This window comes from Hydractinia symbiolongicarpus, chromosome 6 (genome assembly GCF_029227915.1).
Source record: "Hydractinia symbiolongicarpus strain clone_291-10 chromosome 6, HSymV2.1, whole genome shotgun sequence".
Lineage (NCBI taxonomy): Eukaryota > Metazoa > Cnidaria > Hydrozoa > Anthoathecata > Hydractiniidae > Hydractinia > Hydractinia symbiolongicarpus.
This window is the reverse complement of record NC_079880.1, coordinates 18,739,979-18,756,142: the sequence shown is the minus strand read 5'-3', so window position 1 is coordinate 18,756,142 and position 16,164 is coordinate 18,739,979. Positions and strand designations below refer to the sequence as shown.

At 33.0% G+C, this 16,164-nt stretch overlaps 2 protein-coding genes across 2 annotated transcripts in view; one reads left to right on the top strand and one right to left on the bottom strand.

Moving 5' to 3' along the window:
* The window catches only part of LOC130647338 (dual specificity tyrosine-phosphorylation-regulated kinase 4-like), a 76,491-nt gene that overhangs the window by 52,092 nt on the left and 8,235 nt on the right, over window positions 1-16,164 (bottom strand). The window lies entirely within an intron of this gene.
* The window catches only part of LOC130647336 (replication factor C subunit 1-like), a 36,468-nt gene that overhangs the window by 19,126 nt on the left and 1,178 nt on the right, over window positions 1-16,164 (top strand). The window contains exons 6-26 of the mRNA XM_057453148.1: window positions 245-420; window positions 4,181-4,291; window positions 4,495-4,554; window positions 4,772-4,828; window positions 5,097-5,156; window positions 8,017-8,097; window positions 8,169-8,340; window positions 8,974-9,200; window positions 9,455-9,634; window positions 9,948-10,284; window positions 10,425-10,577; window positions 10,887-10,987; window positions 11,175-11,289; window positions 11,691-11,776; window positions 12,133-12,270; window positions 13,301-13,396; window positions 13,834-13,932; window positions 14,194-14,345; window positions 15,077-15,194; window positions 15,580-15,725; window positions 16,060-16,141. Coding sequence (XP_057309131.1) covers window positions 245-420; window positions 4,181-4,291; window positions 4,495-4,554; window positions 4,772-4,828; window positions 5,097-5,156; window positions 8,017-8,097; window positions 8,169-8,340; window positions 8,974-9,200; window positions 9,455-9,634; window positions 9,948-10,284; window positions 10,425-10,577; window positions 10,887-10,987; window positions 11,175-11,289; window positions 11,691-11,776; window positions 12,133-12,270; window positions 13,301-13,396; window positions 13,834-13,932; window positions 14,194-14,345; window positions 15,077-15,194; window positions 15,580-15,725; window positions 16,060-16,141 — 2,747 coding nt within the window. The remainder of the gene's footprint in view (window positions 1-244; window positions 421-4,180; window positions 4,292-4,494; window positions 4,555-4,771; window positions 4,829-5,096; window positions 5,157-8,016; window positions 8,098-8,168; window positions 8,341-8,973; window positions 9,201-9,454; window positions 9,635-9,947; window positions 10,285-10,424; window positions 10,578-10,886; window positions 10,988-11,174; window positions 11,290-11,690; window positions 11,777-12,132; window positions 12,271-13,300; window positions 13,397-13,833; window positions 13,933-14,193; window positions 14,346-15,076; window positions 15,195-15,579; window positions 15,726-16,059; window positions 16,142-16,164) is intronic.

The window sequence follows — 16,164 nt, the reverse complement described above, 5'->3', positions numbered from 1 at the left end:
ACAAAGATGAAAATAATCTGTCCTGATGTTTCTAAATAATGAATAATGTGTCTTATTTTTAATTGGGTGCATCTGTGAAAGCAGAATTTTGTGAGGAAATGTGTTGATCATTTTGATGTTGTTTGGGCGGAAAATGATTTTTCTTTTTTAAAAAATTAGGCACAGCATTGTATTACATAAAGGAATCAAGACTGTAGTATACTAGTAAATAATTAATTTTTTTATCATACTTATTTTTTTTTAGAAAATGATGATGATATTGTTGTCACATATCAAACTCCAGGAAAACACGGCACTAAAAAAGCATCTGCTAAAAAACAATCATCAGTTAAAAAATTAATAACACCTAAAAAAGAAGTGTTACAACCAACTACTGCTGAAGATTTCTTTTCCTCCACCACTTCAGTTAAAAGAAAAAAGGTAAAGAAGTCAACCCTTGTGCATGCTAATTTTTTTCTCTGCACGTATACCTGTTTTCGATGTTTAAGGTTACTGTAAGGGGAAAAAATCACTTGATGAGTAGTGTCAGAAAAACTCTTATAATTTATCAATACTTGTATGTTTTATCTTATTTTTTTTGTTTTTGAATGCTTGATGAAAGACGTATTTGCTGGTGTTATTTTTGTGAGACATTGATTTTCCAAAAAGAAAATATAATTAAATGAACACACACCACTTTTTTTCACTGTACGTTTTAAAATGGCTTCTTTTTTCGAAAGCATGGTCGCAGGCTTCTCGTTTTTGCGCCATTACATTCAGCATAAATTAAAATCAAAAAGGTTCACAGATTTTTTTTCTAATAACGTTGTTATGAAATTATTTGTAATAATTTATACTTACTCAAAAAACTGCATATTTTTTCTTTCTGTCGTCATAATTCACTTATAAGTAATTTATACTTAAAATCCGGGAACCTTTTGTGCTTAATTTATTCAGATTTTCATTACCGAAAATTTCAGTGAGCCAATAGGAAGCTTTCGGAAAAAGAGACCACAAACCTAAAGGCATGTATGCGAAAATTTACTAATGAGATATTTGTTTTTAAAGATTTCTATAGGTGTTATGAAAATGTGTGAACTGAGTATGCAGAAAGATGATAGAATTGCGAACTTTTTGTTTATGCTAAATATTCGTGCGCGCGTTCAAAATTATTATTAGACAGAAGTCAGGGTTACAAGGCACAGCTTTATAAACATAGCGCAATTAAAAAATGCCCAAGAAGAGTAGCACAAAAGAAAAAAATAATTGAGAAGAATAAGAATACGATTGCCAAGAAGTTCTTAAAGAATGGGTTTGTGAGGGTAAGTTGAAAATATGAAAATCATAAATTTCATCATGTGTTTTTTGTATTACACAATCACAATATTTTCATTTCCTAGATTCGATGGTAATCTTTTCATTGAAAACGTGATGGAATCAGTAAAAGTATGCCAAAAACGTGGAAAAGTTAATAAACAAATCCGTTATATGCACTATTGTATGTGGGCTTGTGAGTTAAAGGTTAGAATATTGATGCTGTCTAATTTTCAAAAATATGTATCAACTTAGTTACCATGTCCTTTTATAAATTGTTTGGAAATTTGTATTTTTTCTCTTGTAGGTAAAGGAAATCGGACCTGAGGATGCCAATTGCAAATATCCACAGTCGATGTTAGCATTTATTTGAGATACTGCACCTGGAGACATAATCGGCGAAATTCGAGAGTATGCGTATGAAGTAACGTTGGAAACATTTTGTGATTGCTTAGGAATACCAAAACAACAATTATAAGAATATAGTATATACAAAAATACGCTACAAATTAAAAATGTCACAAATTGTTTATTATTTGTGCTGCTCCTCGTCCTCTATGCCCCTTTGATCCAGTACTACAGTACCGCTCGAATGTAACTTTACATGTACGCGATAGTTATCATCTTCGCATGAGCTTTTTGTAGCGTCAGAACTTTCTGTTGTTGTTGTTAACCTATTGTTAAACACATGAGCTATTTTTGCATGCTGAAAACAATAGAGTTCATGTCTTGTTTGCTAAATTTAATTAGCTCATGTTAACTGCGTGTGTCCCATTGTTGTATTTAATTGCTATAGTCATCAAGAGATCAACGAAAGAAAATAAAATTTAACAAAGATTTAAGTTTCGTTAGATCGCATTTTAAAAGTATAAGAACTTAAAACGGCGATAGAAAAGCTTCGTTAGATTGCATTTTAAAAGTTTAAGAATGCTTTTCAGATCGCATTTTAAAAGTTTAGGAACGAAAAACGGCGATTAAAATGCTTTTTAGATTGCATTTTAAATGTTTAAGAACGAAAAACGGTGATAGAAATGCTTTCTAGATCGCATTTTAAAAATTAAGAACTTAAAACGGTGATAGAAAAGCTTCGTGAGATCGCATTTTAAAAGTCTAAGAACGAAAAGCGGCGATAGAAAAGATTCGTTAGATCGTGTTTTAAAAGTTTAAAAACGAAAAACGGCGATAAAAATGCTTCGTTAGATCTCATTTTTAAAGTTTAAGAACGAAAAAGGGAGATAGAAAAGCTTCGTTAGATTGTGTTATAAAATTTTAAGAACGAAAAACAGTGATAAAAATGCTTTTAACGTGTTATGTTCGTTCATTTTTCTAAAAAAATATATTTCAATAGCCTTCGTGATCTTTAAGAATAACAATAACATGCATGTTACATGTGACAACAAAAGGATTCATCAAATCTTATTGTTCTGACTCACGCATGACGATAACAATAGAAAGCAATTAAGTTCGTGTATAAACAAAAAATATGTGAACGTTCTTCATGTAGATATGAGATCGTTACATGAGGTCGTAAAACTCGCGTACATGTAAAGTTACATTCAAGCGGTACTGTACGCCCTCTTGTTCTACAAGTTGTTTGTCCTCACTTGCAAGTATTTTCCACTATTGCTGATACAATTCTTATCTTGGCTAACCATCCTCTGCTGCTCCACGAGCCATCGAATAAAGTTGGTAAATCTGTGACAGTTTGAGTTTCTGTGTCATTATTTATAATAGCTTTGACCCTTTTTGCTGCTTCTCTCATATTTTTCTGCATCAAATCGAATGCTTTTTCTTCTATATACTCCATGTGTTCTGAAAACGCAGGTCTACTGACAGGTTGCGACAGCCCAAGTACACTGCAAAATTCTTCTAAACCTTTCCGTCCTTTTCCTATGATTCTACTCACAAGCACACTTTTTCTATTAATATCGAAAACCTCCGATTTTTCTGTTGTGTAAAATCTGTGATGTGGGTGACGCAACTTTCATTTGAACAGTTGGAGCTCAGCTTTGTTGCTAATCCCACCCTAAAATTAGATTTCTCCTCAACCTCTACTTTTGAAAAGCATTGTCTACAAGCAACTTGTTCCTTCACATATTCTGATAACAGTTTTATGTTCACTATTTAAGAACTACTTTCCATTTTATCTTCGTCGTCATCGAAGTCATCGTCCGTATCAGAAAATGAACTTTACTCACTGCAATCATTTTCTCCCTATTTAAAGATTTTTTTCCGACTTGTTGATGATTTCATTAAAGGTGTATTTTCACCAACATCATCAAACCATGACCCTTTTTTTACATTTTCTTGAGGAACGGAAAGGATTACTTTTATAACTATATTTCGACATGATTCCAATTTAATATTAAGATTTCTGAAAGTATGGCACATAGCCGTATAAATGCACAGATTTTCATGTCGACTTGTTAGATAATTTTGTTTGTTATTTTTTAAAAACATGATTACGTTATTGTTAGGACAATTATCTACACTAGCTGACTTCGACTTTTTCGCCATCTCAGATCTCATATGCACACTCCTCAACTTTATTAATTTTTTACGACAACATTTACATATATTTATATATCGATGGTGAAAGTAAACTATCTAAAAAATATTATTATGCATATTTTTAAACGGGAGTTCCATATCATGCATAATGTTTATAAAAAATATGAACAACTCATTTTGCACATATTTTGTCGAAGGTGTGAAGAATATAACAACTCTGATAAGGCTTTTTCCAGAAAAAAGTGATGTTCCAAAAATTTTTATAGAATATAAAATATGTCATTTGAAAGAGAATTTTTTTTTCTATATGTCATAAATTTTTTGCAAAAAACCTAAAAAAAAATTGTTTTCTTTACAGTAACCTTAATACTTTTAGCCAGAAGATGATTCATCTGATTCCATAGAAAAGAGTGAAGACAAATCTAAAAAACCTGTCACTGAAATTGATATTAAGGATGATAACATGGATGATCCACCATCTAAAAAGGTTACTTATCACTCTTTATGCATACCTCCACCATAACATGTTAGAAGATAAGTGGAAGTGTTTGTTACGGTCAAAGAATTTATCATAAATACACATGCCTCTTTAGCCTTTTCTATTGTTGATATCTAATTTGGTTCTTTATACCCTGTACACTTTTTACCCTGTACATATTCATAACTTGTCCCATTATGGGCTGTTTTTAGGTAAAGAAAGATGCAAAGATACAGTCTATTCAGAAAGCATGTAGGACTTCACCACGAAAGGTAAGGTAACTAAACACGTTTATTTTGACAATCTCCTTTGCTGTAGATGCTGTAATTCATTGTTAAAGCATGCCATTAAAATAAGCACCCATGTTTGAAAACAAAGTGTTAATGAGTTTGACCCTGATTTTGGCCTTGTAATTCTTTAAAAATCTATTTAGGTTTAGCCCACTTTGGATTTCCTACTTTATTCTCTAAATTAAATGTGTTTTTTTAGAAAACAAAAGCTGTTGAACAGAGTCCTGTAAAGGGGACTGCAAAATCTCCACAGAAGGTTTGTTTAATAAAGTTACCTTTTTGACTAAGTTAGCAAGTCACTGCTTCATCTGGAAATATAATTTAAGCTTGTATACCAATGTTTATGTAAAAGGTTCAAGCTCTTCTTGGACTGCCTAGAAAATTTCTAAGTTTACATCCAGGTCTTTTAATGAAAAATTGCTTTGCTCAGTCTCCCACAAAATTTTTAGCATCAAAAAGGAACTCAATGACATGGACTATCCTCTATAAACATTAATTTGTTTTATTTTTTTGTCTGTTTTTAGGTAAAGAAAGATGTAAAGATGCAATCTGTTCAGAAACCTACTAGGACTTTACAACAAAAGGTGAATAAACAACAAATATCAGCATTTACTGTTCATTTAGTATTCATATTTGTTGCAGCTACTGCAACATGTTGGCATCACTATTTGCCAAAAAATATCCAAATGAACTTGAAAGGTTGAAATCAAGTCACTTTTTTTCATTCTCTATATCTTTGTTGAAAATTAAAACTAATTTAAAAAAACTAATATAAAAAAAAAAAATTTGCCCTTAGTCAGAACTTCAAAGTATTTGTAGTATTTGTGATAGATAGCTTTTGTTAAAATGTTTGGAGCCACAGAGCAGATATCTCATAACTCAAAGTTAACTATTCAGTAATTTTTGTATAGCAAGTTCTTAGACAAATGTTTGCGATTTTAAACTGATTAATAATTATAACTTTGTTCTAATAGTGTTATGATGCTCATACTTCAAGGGATAATTCCCTTATTTAGTAACATTTCTCGATTACGTTTTTAACAGAGTGATGATGTTACCACACTTTTGAATTTTGTTGAAAAACATTTGACTACAAAACAATAACTTTTTGATTTAAAAGTTAAAGACATCCAAATAATGAGAGTTTATGCTGGTTTTTAAAGTATGCAAAAATCTTAGATCAGGAATTATTCTTAAATTTTCTTTGTTAAGTTTATTTACAACTGTTTTTCATCAGAGAAGTAATATTCCTATTGTCACCATATATAATGAGCACAAAAAGATTGTAAAAATGCCAGATCAGCAACAACACAAATTTTCCATAAAAACATCCTTGCAAATTCTAAAGTTGTGTTACAAACAAAAATAAAAACAACCAGCCTAAGTTTAAATTTTACTGGATCTTATAAAAGCAGAGTATTTGGCTAAAAAAATTGTTTGAGTCTATCAAGAAATAATTCATACAATGTTGTCAATTTGCTTAACAAACCATCAAAGTAGACACCAGCAAAAGTGTAATTTTTAACCAGAATTAAATTACCATAAACAAACCTTAACTTACCAATTACAATCAAATAATGATGTATCAACGTTGACCTTCAAATGTATGTTTAATACATTTGAAGGTCAAACGTCTTACAGCAGTGCTATTTGTCAGACCAAACTAAATATTAATACTCAAATTATTCTTTTAACTATTTAGCAACAAATAACTAACATGAAGTAAAACATTCTAATGTTAAAATCGGAATGCTATTTGATGATGTTTCAGGGAAACAACAGCAAAGCAAAATTAGCATTAGAAAATAACAATGGAGAAAGCATTCAAGTGTTTTGGAGCCTTAATCTATATTAAAATACCCGTATACGTATGTTTGTCTGTCTGTAACGCAAAATTAGTAGATTAGCTGCGCAAGTAGCGAGATGCACGATGTAAAAAGGATGGGCGAATTTTTCTCTTTTTTTCCATGGGCTAACGACTAGTCTCTTTAATAATAGCCGTATTCCATCTGTCTGTTTGTGCGCGAGAAAAATGTCCTGTTAGGGAAACACAAATTGCGTAATATAAAGGGCAGGCGACCTCGTGGATTCTTCCACTGGCAACCGACTAGTCTCTATTATAATAGCCGTATTCCGTCTGTCTGTTTGTGCGCGAGAAAAAAGTCGTGTTACAGAAACACGAAATGCGATATATAAAGGACGGGCGACCCAGTGGATTTTTCCACGGGCTACCGGCTAGTCTATATTATAATACCTGTTTACGTCTATCCATCTGTCTGTCATGCAAAATGGTAGCTTATGTGTGCAAGTAGCGAGAGGCACGCAGTGCTGTATAAAAAAGACGGGCCACCGACTAGTTCCCACATAATGGCCTAAAGTTCGATGGTTGCCATAAAAAACTGTTGTAATGGGTTTTAGAATCTTGCTTGAAGACATCCTCCTTAGCAACGTTAGAAAGGTTTTTATATTTAACATTTTGTAAATACTGTAAATGTAAATTTTATGCCGTTATATTTTTACAGTAAATATACTTAAGCATTATAGCATATTATTAACACCACTAGTCCATAAAGTCCATGGGAAAATTCACTGAGGCAGGATAAAAATAAAAAAGAAGCATTATTTGAATTTTATGACGTCAGCAACCCATCCACCAAAAAAATAGTTCAGAAGCTTGTTTTCACGTTGCCTCTCTATTGTGTAGATCTTAAAACGCTGATCAAGAAAATGTATAGGACCATGTATCTTTGACTAACGGTTGCAGAGATATTGGGGTTTGAAGTTTTTTTAATGACGTCATCAACCCGTTTATTCCGAAACGGATTTTGGGACCCAGGTTTGGGAAACTTACCCAAATTGTCACGCCGTAACGTCTGAAGATTTTACATATTAGACATTTTTCGGCAACATCAAAGGAAAACGAAGACGTCCACTTTGCCTGTCACAGACACACGGGACTGACGTATTATTATAAACATTATTTTGCAAAAAAATGCTGCAAAGGGTTTAAGGGGGTTTACTGAATTACTGAATTTAGGAAATTTTAGGTGGGGTTTGTGGTGTTTCTTCTTCCTGTTACTCAGTTTATCCAAGACCCATCGAAGATTGAAATTTCGAGGAATTTTCTGTTCAAGAAGATCTCACAAATCAATTTTGAAAAATAACTGCGTAGTACGTAACAAATATTATTGCCTATCTGAATAGCAAAATTGTAATAAAAATCACAGTTTGATAGACAGCTTTTTGTAAACTTTATTCGCGAGGTTGTTTGCGTATATCATACGTCTTGTTAAACTTGACTTTTCTTTTAAAACAAAAATGTATCATATATTTGGTTCTGGCTACTTCATAACATGTCTCTTTTTTACAGTTCTGTTGTTCTCTTTGTAGGCATGTTAGAATTTCAGCTTTAAATGACAAAACTATTTTAATTTCCTTTCCTAGAAAGCATCTGTTTTATCCAATAATGATAATAATGATGACAATGATGAAATTATTGAGCCAACACCACCACCTTCGAAAAAGGTGAGATCCGAGGCAGATATATTTTTACACTTCGCTTTTTTGACTAGTAGCAAAATAATTTTGCTATTTAGGCTAATGCATCAAAGACTTCTAGTTTAGCCAGCAAACTTTCAACCAAGGTTAGAACAACAGAATCCAAAACAGACCAAGTTGACCCTGTGGAATCTAAAATGAAAGACTCGGTACAGAAGTACCTGAAGCAAGCAAAAGATGTTGACAAGGAGAAAGCAAAAAATCAACCTGGTGAGTAAAAGTTTCAGTTAAACTTAGAATGTAACTTATAGGTAAAAATTTTTGCATAGGGAAATTTTTGAAACATATTTTATCCTAGGAGGCCTGAAAGTTTTTTGTAGAAAAAATCTAATTTTTGCAACTTTACCTGGACAAATTGTTACACTGATAGGAAATCATCTGATCTGGAAATCAAGTATTTATTTTTAAAAGAAAAACAAACGGGTAAATTTTATGGATTTTCGGAGAAAGATCTTATCAGGAAATCCAATGAACTTATGTTGTATATTTTGAGACAAGTTTTTAATCTTATTAATGTGGCATTATATTAAAAAATTAGTGCACAGTAAACCTGTAAACTGTATTTTTTTTTAAATCAAACTCACTTATTAGTTTTGTATTCTACTGCTTGAAACCTTACGTCAAGTCTGACGAGTTCCATTATCACCATTAAAGTCACTATTCCAATACAGTTTAAATGCTTTACTGCCACCCCATTAAAGTCATCAAGTCTAATAACTTACAGACGAAGTGGGTAAAGAGTTAACCAAATTGAGCAAAAAAGGGTGACAGGTCCACCAATTAGATTTATGCGCCTCAAAAACATAAAATTTACTACTTATTGACTCTAGTGTGTATTTCTAGATACGAATAAAACACCACAGCGAGAAAAATCTTCACCAAAACCAGTTTCTCCAAGTGCAACAACACCATTGACTGCTGCTTCTTTACCCTCGCATACACCTGATGGCAACAAGACACCAAATACTCCACACACAGATGAAACGCCTGTGGCGCAGAAAAAAACAAATTATCGGGCTTACATAAATAGAGAGGGTCCATCAGCATTAGGGTCGAAAGAAATGCCTGTGGTATGCAGAGATGCTTTGATTTTGATTTTAAATTCTATTAAATTGTAGCCCTCAATTTGTAGCCCTTTTGATGAAAGAACTAGTAGTGTTTCAAGTTTATAGGTTATTGCCTTTTCTAAATTTAAAATAAAACTTCTTCTTTTATAAATACTCTTACAACTAATCATTTCGAATTAAATTAAAATGATTAAACTCCAAGCAAAAAAGCAGTTTTATTCAATTTTTTTTAAAGGTCGAAGTCTTGTTTTGTATAGGGTGCTGAGGATTGCTTGCAAGGATTAACTTTTGTACTTACTGGTGTTCTTGATGCATTTGAACGTGATGATATTGTTGATTGTGTCAAACGTTATGGTGGTAAAGTCACCACGTCGGTCAGTGGCAAAACCAGTTTTGTTATTGTCGGAAAAGATCCTGGTCAGTCGAAAATGGAAAAGGTATGGTTGTGAAACTCTGATTTTTTTATTTTTATGTTATTGCCACTAAAATCGAAAAAGAGTCTAAAGTCTGGGTTATGACATGAACTCCTGAGATTTCAAAGTAATTTGTGTCCTGATTTTCTACATAATGAGACTGCTTCAACAAAACAAATTTCTTACTTTTTGTATTCTTGATTAAAGTGCGTGTTAGGGTTTTTTTTTTTAAATTTAGTAGAAAAGCAGTCCTTATATTTTCTAACGTTCTAATAACGACCTTTGGAAAAACAGTACATGAAACTTTCTAATGCTTACTAAACAATGTATTTTTAAGGCGTTAAAACATAAAACCCATCAACTGAGTGAAGACGAATTTCTGGAACTGGTGCGCACAAGACCTGGCAAGAAATGGACTTCACCTAACATTGAACCGAATAAGACAACGTCGAAGAAATTGAATATGCAAGGCCTCACACCCGAAAGTCCAATGACAATAGATGGTAGTCAGTCAAGCAATAATTCAGAAAGTATCTCGGAATTTAGCCAATCTCAAAAGAGTCAAAACACCCCGAAGAGTTTTGTTTCGGTGCATTCACAAAAGAGTGCACTATCGTCACCTACATCTCAAAACACACAATCACCTGTGGTGTCGAGTCCGAATTTGTCACAAGGTAGGAGTTTTGTTACAGCTTTGTAAGTAACATGGAAAAGTGTTTTCAGACTTTGTTAGCTAGTTTTAAATTAGAACCCTGTGATCCTTATAAACATTTTGCATAGTTCAGAAAAAATAAAAATATAAAAATATATTTAGGTGTCCCGTCGTTGTTATGGGTTGATAAATATAAACCAAAAGCAATGAAGAATATTGTTGGCCAGCAAGGTGACAAAAGCAATGCTAATAAGTTGAGAAAATGGCTGTTGCGTTGGCAAGACAACAATGCACCAGGAAAAAAGACGAAATCAAGTATTCTTATTTTAGTATATGTTTGATTTATTGAATTTTATTTCATTGTTGATAAAGATGAAAAAAATTAGGAATTTCGATGATGAAATACGTTTTATTGGTAAGAAAGCTAGTTTGTTTTTCATATAAGATTTTGTTTTGGTAGCGTTTTATTTCATTGACGTTGAAAATGTTTTCGTACCCTAATGCAGTGACTTCCAATTTTGCTGTCTTGACAGTCTGTGATATACCTTGCAGTTTTATAGGTCTACATTTGTTTTTGTTTTTTCAATTTGTTTTCTATTTGTTAAACTGATTTTTTTGTTCCAGATTTTTATGCGGGCAAAGATGATGGTTCGATATTTAGGGCAGCTTTATTATCAGGCCCGCCTGGTGTGGGCAAAACCACGAGTGCTACTTTAGTTTGCCAGGTAAATTGCAAAAAAATATTGTATGGTGTTCACGTACATCTATTGAAGGGAGATTTCACTAACATTTCAACCTAGGAAAGGTTTTTTTTAAGCAAAATATAAATAAACAAAAAAATGCAAAGTCTGGGGTACTAACTAGGCATTCACTTTCTGCTTTTTTTAACACAGTGATATTCTTCTTTCTTAGGACGCTGGCTTTTCTTTCATTGAGATGAATGCAAGTGACACACGTGGAAAGAAAGCGCTTGAAACTGTCATCAAAGAATCTCTTTCAAATGTGACAGTTAACGGAATGCTGCAAGGTGAGTGAAACTTTCTTTTCCTCTCTTTTCTCTCTGTTATGGCATCAATACACGAGCCAAATCTGCCATGAAATACAAGCATTGCCATAATTGTCGGTTCCTAGGTTTCAGAATCACCTTGTCTTTGTACCATGTTATAATAGTTTTCTTTTTGGGCGGTTTTACTTTATTGTATGATTTTGATGGAAGGGCTAGCTCCTGTGAAAAGGGTATTGTTCTTGTGAGGGAGTAAAATAATATAATTATATAATTATTTTCAAGTTTTATGTCTTTTGAACATTATGTTAATGTAGAAATGTGGTGGTGGTGTCATACCTTTTGCAAACCAGAACATTTTGAAAGTTTAATTTTTTAAAGTGAACACTCAACTTTTTTACTTCGAATATTTTTTCAATTTCCAGGTTCAAACAATGGTGGAAAGAATCATGTATTAATTATGGACGAAGTTGACGGTATGGCTGGTAATGAAGACAGGGGTGGAATGCAGGTTAATGAGAAAATATTTTGTTCGCTATTTTGTTTTTCTTCTTTTTCTTCTTTTTTTTAAAAGCAAAGTTCTAAAAAACACATTTGCAGCGATTCTTATCGGTTAACAGAAAGTAAAATATCAAAGAGTCTTTTGTCTTTCCCTATTTTTTCCGATACCGATTTCTGGATGCTAAATATCTTTTTGGGTGAATTTTTGAAAAGATTTTCGAATTTTCCGCAAATTTTGACATTTAGTAACTGAGAACCCACTCTTTTGTATCCAGGTTTTTATTTTTGATTCAACAATGACAGGATGATGAGTTTCAATTTTGTGAAGAAGTAAGAAAACTAATTTTATTCAATCTGATTGTTTAGGAACTTATTCAGTTGATCAAGAAGACAAGAATTCCTATCATTTGTATGTGCAACGATCGAAACCATCCTAAAGTTCGCAGTCTTGCCAATCACTGTTTTGATCTTCGCTTCTATAAACCACGTGTTGAACAGATTAAGGTAATTCAGTTTGTCATCAATTGGAATTGGGTAGCAGTGTTTGTCTCATAGGAATGTCTTATAAGATAATATAGCACTACGAAGCGGCTGTTTTTTCTGTATTTAAATGTTGTACGCGAATGGTTATTTGGCTGGTTTGATGAACATGATACAACAGTAAATTAATTGAATTTCTGCGCCCGAAGGCGTAGGAAATTCTTTGAAACCGTCGTTTTTTTCTTTTGGAGCATTTTTTGAGAAAAAATCGACCCTGAGATTTCACATTCCTCTGATTTTTTGTCACCTAAATGCCATTTTCGGCCAAAATTGTTCCAAAAATTAAGACCACTTCATTTTCGGCCAAATTTGGCACAGTTAACAAAGAAAGTATGCTGAACATGATGGTGTCATTAAAATTTTGATTTTTTGCCACCTTAAATGTCATTTTAGGTCAAAATTGGTCCAAAAATTAAAACTACTTCATTTTCAACAAAAATTGGCACAGTTAATAAAAAAAGTATGCCGAACATGATGGTGGCATCAAAATTTTGATTTTTTGTTAACTAAATGCTGTTTAAGACCATAAACGTTTTAATCGCAAGACTTTCAACCATGAATGATAGGCTATTTTATTTTATTTTAAATTGTGAGTTCATTATGACTCGCTTCGCTTTGTTTGAGTTTGTTGTAAGATATAATGTCATTTGCGTGCTTTATCTTCAGAGCTTCATCCACCAAACCTCTTCGAATGTTTGGCACGATAACACAACGAATTAGCAGGTTGCCATCAAATATTTTGGTAGCGAGCGGATGTTCTTAGAGCCTCCAGGGCTTCTTGTTACTGATATTTGAATGGACCTTAGATATATAATTATAATGAATAACAATGAAATAAGCTAAACAATAAACAAACGAGAATATACCTTAATTGGTTTTTAACTGACATTGGAGTGAAATAAAGTTGTGCACCGAAAGCATTTCGCACCCCTTTATAAAGCATAAGAAATGATATTTCCATCCCTTGACTACCTTTTATTTCTGGTTCGTTTAGGGATTTGCACTCAGCATAGCCAGCAGAGAAGGTTTAAAGATACCTCCACAAGCCATGGAGCAGATTGTGGTGGGTGCTAACCAAGACATACGACAGGTTGGAATACTCTTCTTGCAGATTTGTTTTTTTTTTAAGTAGGGACAGTTAGCACTCGAAACTAGGCTTGGGCGCACTTAATAAATAGTAGAATTATATACTCATGGTAATCGCAATTTACTGTGTGTTTCCTTGTCTGTAAAACAGATGACGTTAGGAAATATCTCTTTGATATTGTATCTCAAAATAGTTACTTAATTTTCTCCAAAACTACTAACCTGCTTTCTAATGTCTCGTCTTTAACTTTTTCATTTCGATCGATAAGAGAAGTTACCCTAGTTCTCTTGGCTTATATTTTTTAGGTAAAAGAACGTAGATAGCAAAAGGTTTTTCGTGAAGTAGCCGTATAATAAAGAACAGAAGACAGCATTATTTTGAACCATGTCATTCTATCAGTAAAGTAAAGCGCACTCTTTACATACGTTGTATTTGTTTAGGTTGTACATAACCTTCAGATGTGGACAGCCACAAGCAACAAACTGTCCTACGATGATGCAAAGGCTGAAGCTAACAATGCAAAGAAGAATATTAAAATGGTAAGCGTTGAGTTCTAACTAGCATATTTTGGTGGATGTAATATTTATTAGGGCTCTTCCGCGTATTCATTTTCTGCTAAGAGTGGTTTACCTCGATTGAAAAACTCCGAGCATGACGGGAGTGTAGTAAAATTGGATCAGTCAATACTTGCCATGCCGTATACTTACCATCTAACTTTTTTTACTTTGTTTTATTAAATATTAAATATCTTTGACACTACTCCACCTGCCATTTTGCGTAAACATGCTTGTTTACAACAGGGACCATTTGATGTAATCAAGACGTTATTCACGCATAGTGAAGCATCGAAGATGTCGATAAATCAAAAGTCGGATTTGTTTTTCATGGATTATTCTTTCATTCCGCTTTTTATGCAAGAAAATTATCTGGGTGTCAATCCGAGCGAAGGAAGGTTTGTCTTTACAAATCATTGATAGGTGGTTGTTGTGTAATTGAAACCTGTGCTAGGCGACTGCTTTTGTCTGCAATGCAAGTTAATTGTTGTTGTTGTTTTTTTTGAAGCCTGATTTCTTAACTTTGAATTGTCTTGTAGGACTGACATTCACTTTTAAAGAATGTCTTAACAATTTTAAAACACAAATGGGTTTTTGCCACCTCGAGCAGACTGTCCTAGGAAGTTAAGTCCGTGGAAAATCCACTTAGAATAGTAATTTGTTTAAATTTCGCGGCTGAAGCCATCCTCATACCTGGAATTTAGCCTCTACCCGAATAAGGTAGCAAAATTTGCCGTTTGTAATAATGATTTGCGACAAAAGAACAGATTTTTAGGTTTTGTGGCAACCTCGTCAAGTTAAAGCTATTAGGCCACCATGTTTTCAATATTTGTATGGCATGCAGTGACAGAAATTGAACCATTCCACAAGTAGCCACTACGTTAGTGGTAAATTTTGACTAAGAAAGTGAATAATCAGAGTATGGTAAGTTGTGTGGAGAACAAAGTCTTTTGAATGAGAATCTAACAACGATATTTTGGTGAAAAGAAATGGACCACATGGAACACAATTGCGAATTTCAACAAAGTTGTATTAAACTATAATGTAAAGGCCCATTCTAAGATCTCGGTGAAAAATTACTCCTATCGACACAAGAAATATTTAAAAAAAAAAATTTTCTGCTATTTAGAGGTGACATGCAGAAAATATTGGATGCTGTAAGCGACACGGCTGATGCAATCGCAGACGGCTGTCTTGTCGAGAATCTGATCAGAACCCGGCAGCAATGGAGCTTGCTACCTCTACAGGTAGAGCTGGAGATTTTTTTATTGTGACTTCAAACATGTTGCGAAAGTTGTCAAAATTCGATAACCGTTGTCTTATCAATTAATTTTTTTTGTTGTCTTATCAATTAATTTTTTTCTAAAATTCATAATCTTTTTTAATTAGGTTGCTTTGTTTAGCCACGTACCTAAAATCTTTTCATAAATCTAACGAAATTCGTGTCCATTTTACATACTTTTTGTCACTGTTTTGTTTGCTATAAAATCACTTCCATTAACTTATAAAATGCCTGTCTGACTTTGGAAATATAAACGTGAGTGCATTTTGGAAGGTTTGTGATATCACAATATCAATGAAAGGCCGATTTCTGCTGCTCATGTAAAACTTGTTTTAAATATATTTATACAGGGTTTGTTTTCTACTGTTTTACCTTCCATGAAAATGTCTGGACATTTGGGACAACGCATCGAGTTTCCTCAATGGCTTGGTAAAAACTCCAGTCGTACTAAACACGATCGAATCTTACAAGAGTTGAAAACACATATGGCTTTGAGGTATTTATTTCGGCTTATTTATGTCTTCTGTGTTTTTTAAAAGTTTTTGTGTAGTCACCTCGTATTATTCTAACCTGGCCTACTTGTTTGTTAAAACTTTCGGGTTTGAAGTTAAAATGTACCGTAAACTTTACTTATGGGTAGACGATAACAAAATTAGAAACGTGATCAAGAATGTTTTAGGTGACTTTAAATTATGAATTATCGTAAGCGGTTATAATTATCGTGTCCACAGTGAGTGATAAGTGTGTGATACGTTTTCTTTTTTACCCTCTTGGTTTATAAAGCAGTTTTCATAGTAATCAATTTTTTAAATGCTTTGTTTCATTTTTAGCTGTAACTGCATGAAAACAGATATAAACATGGATTATATATCGACTTTAAAAAACCGCTTGAAACAACCATTGCTAGAAAAAGTAAGCTTTGTGTTCGTTGTGCT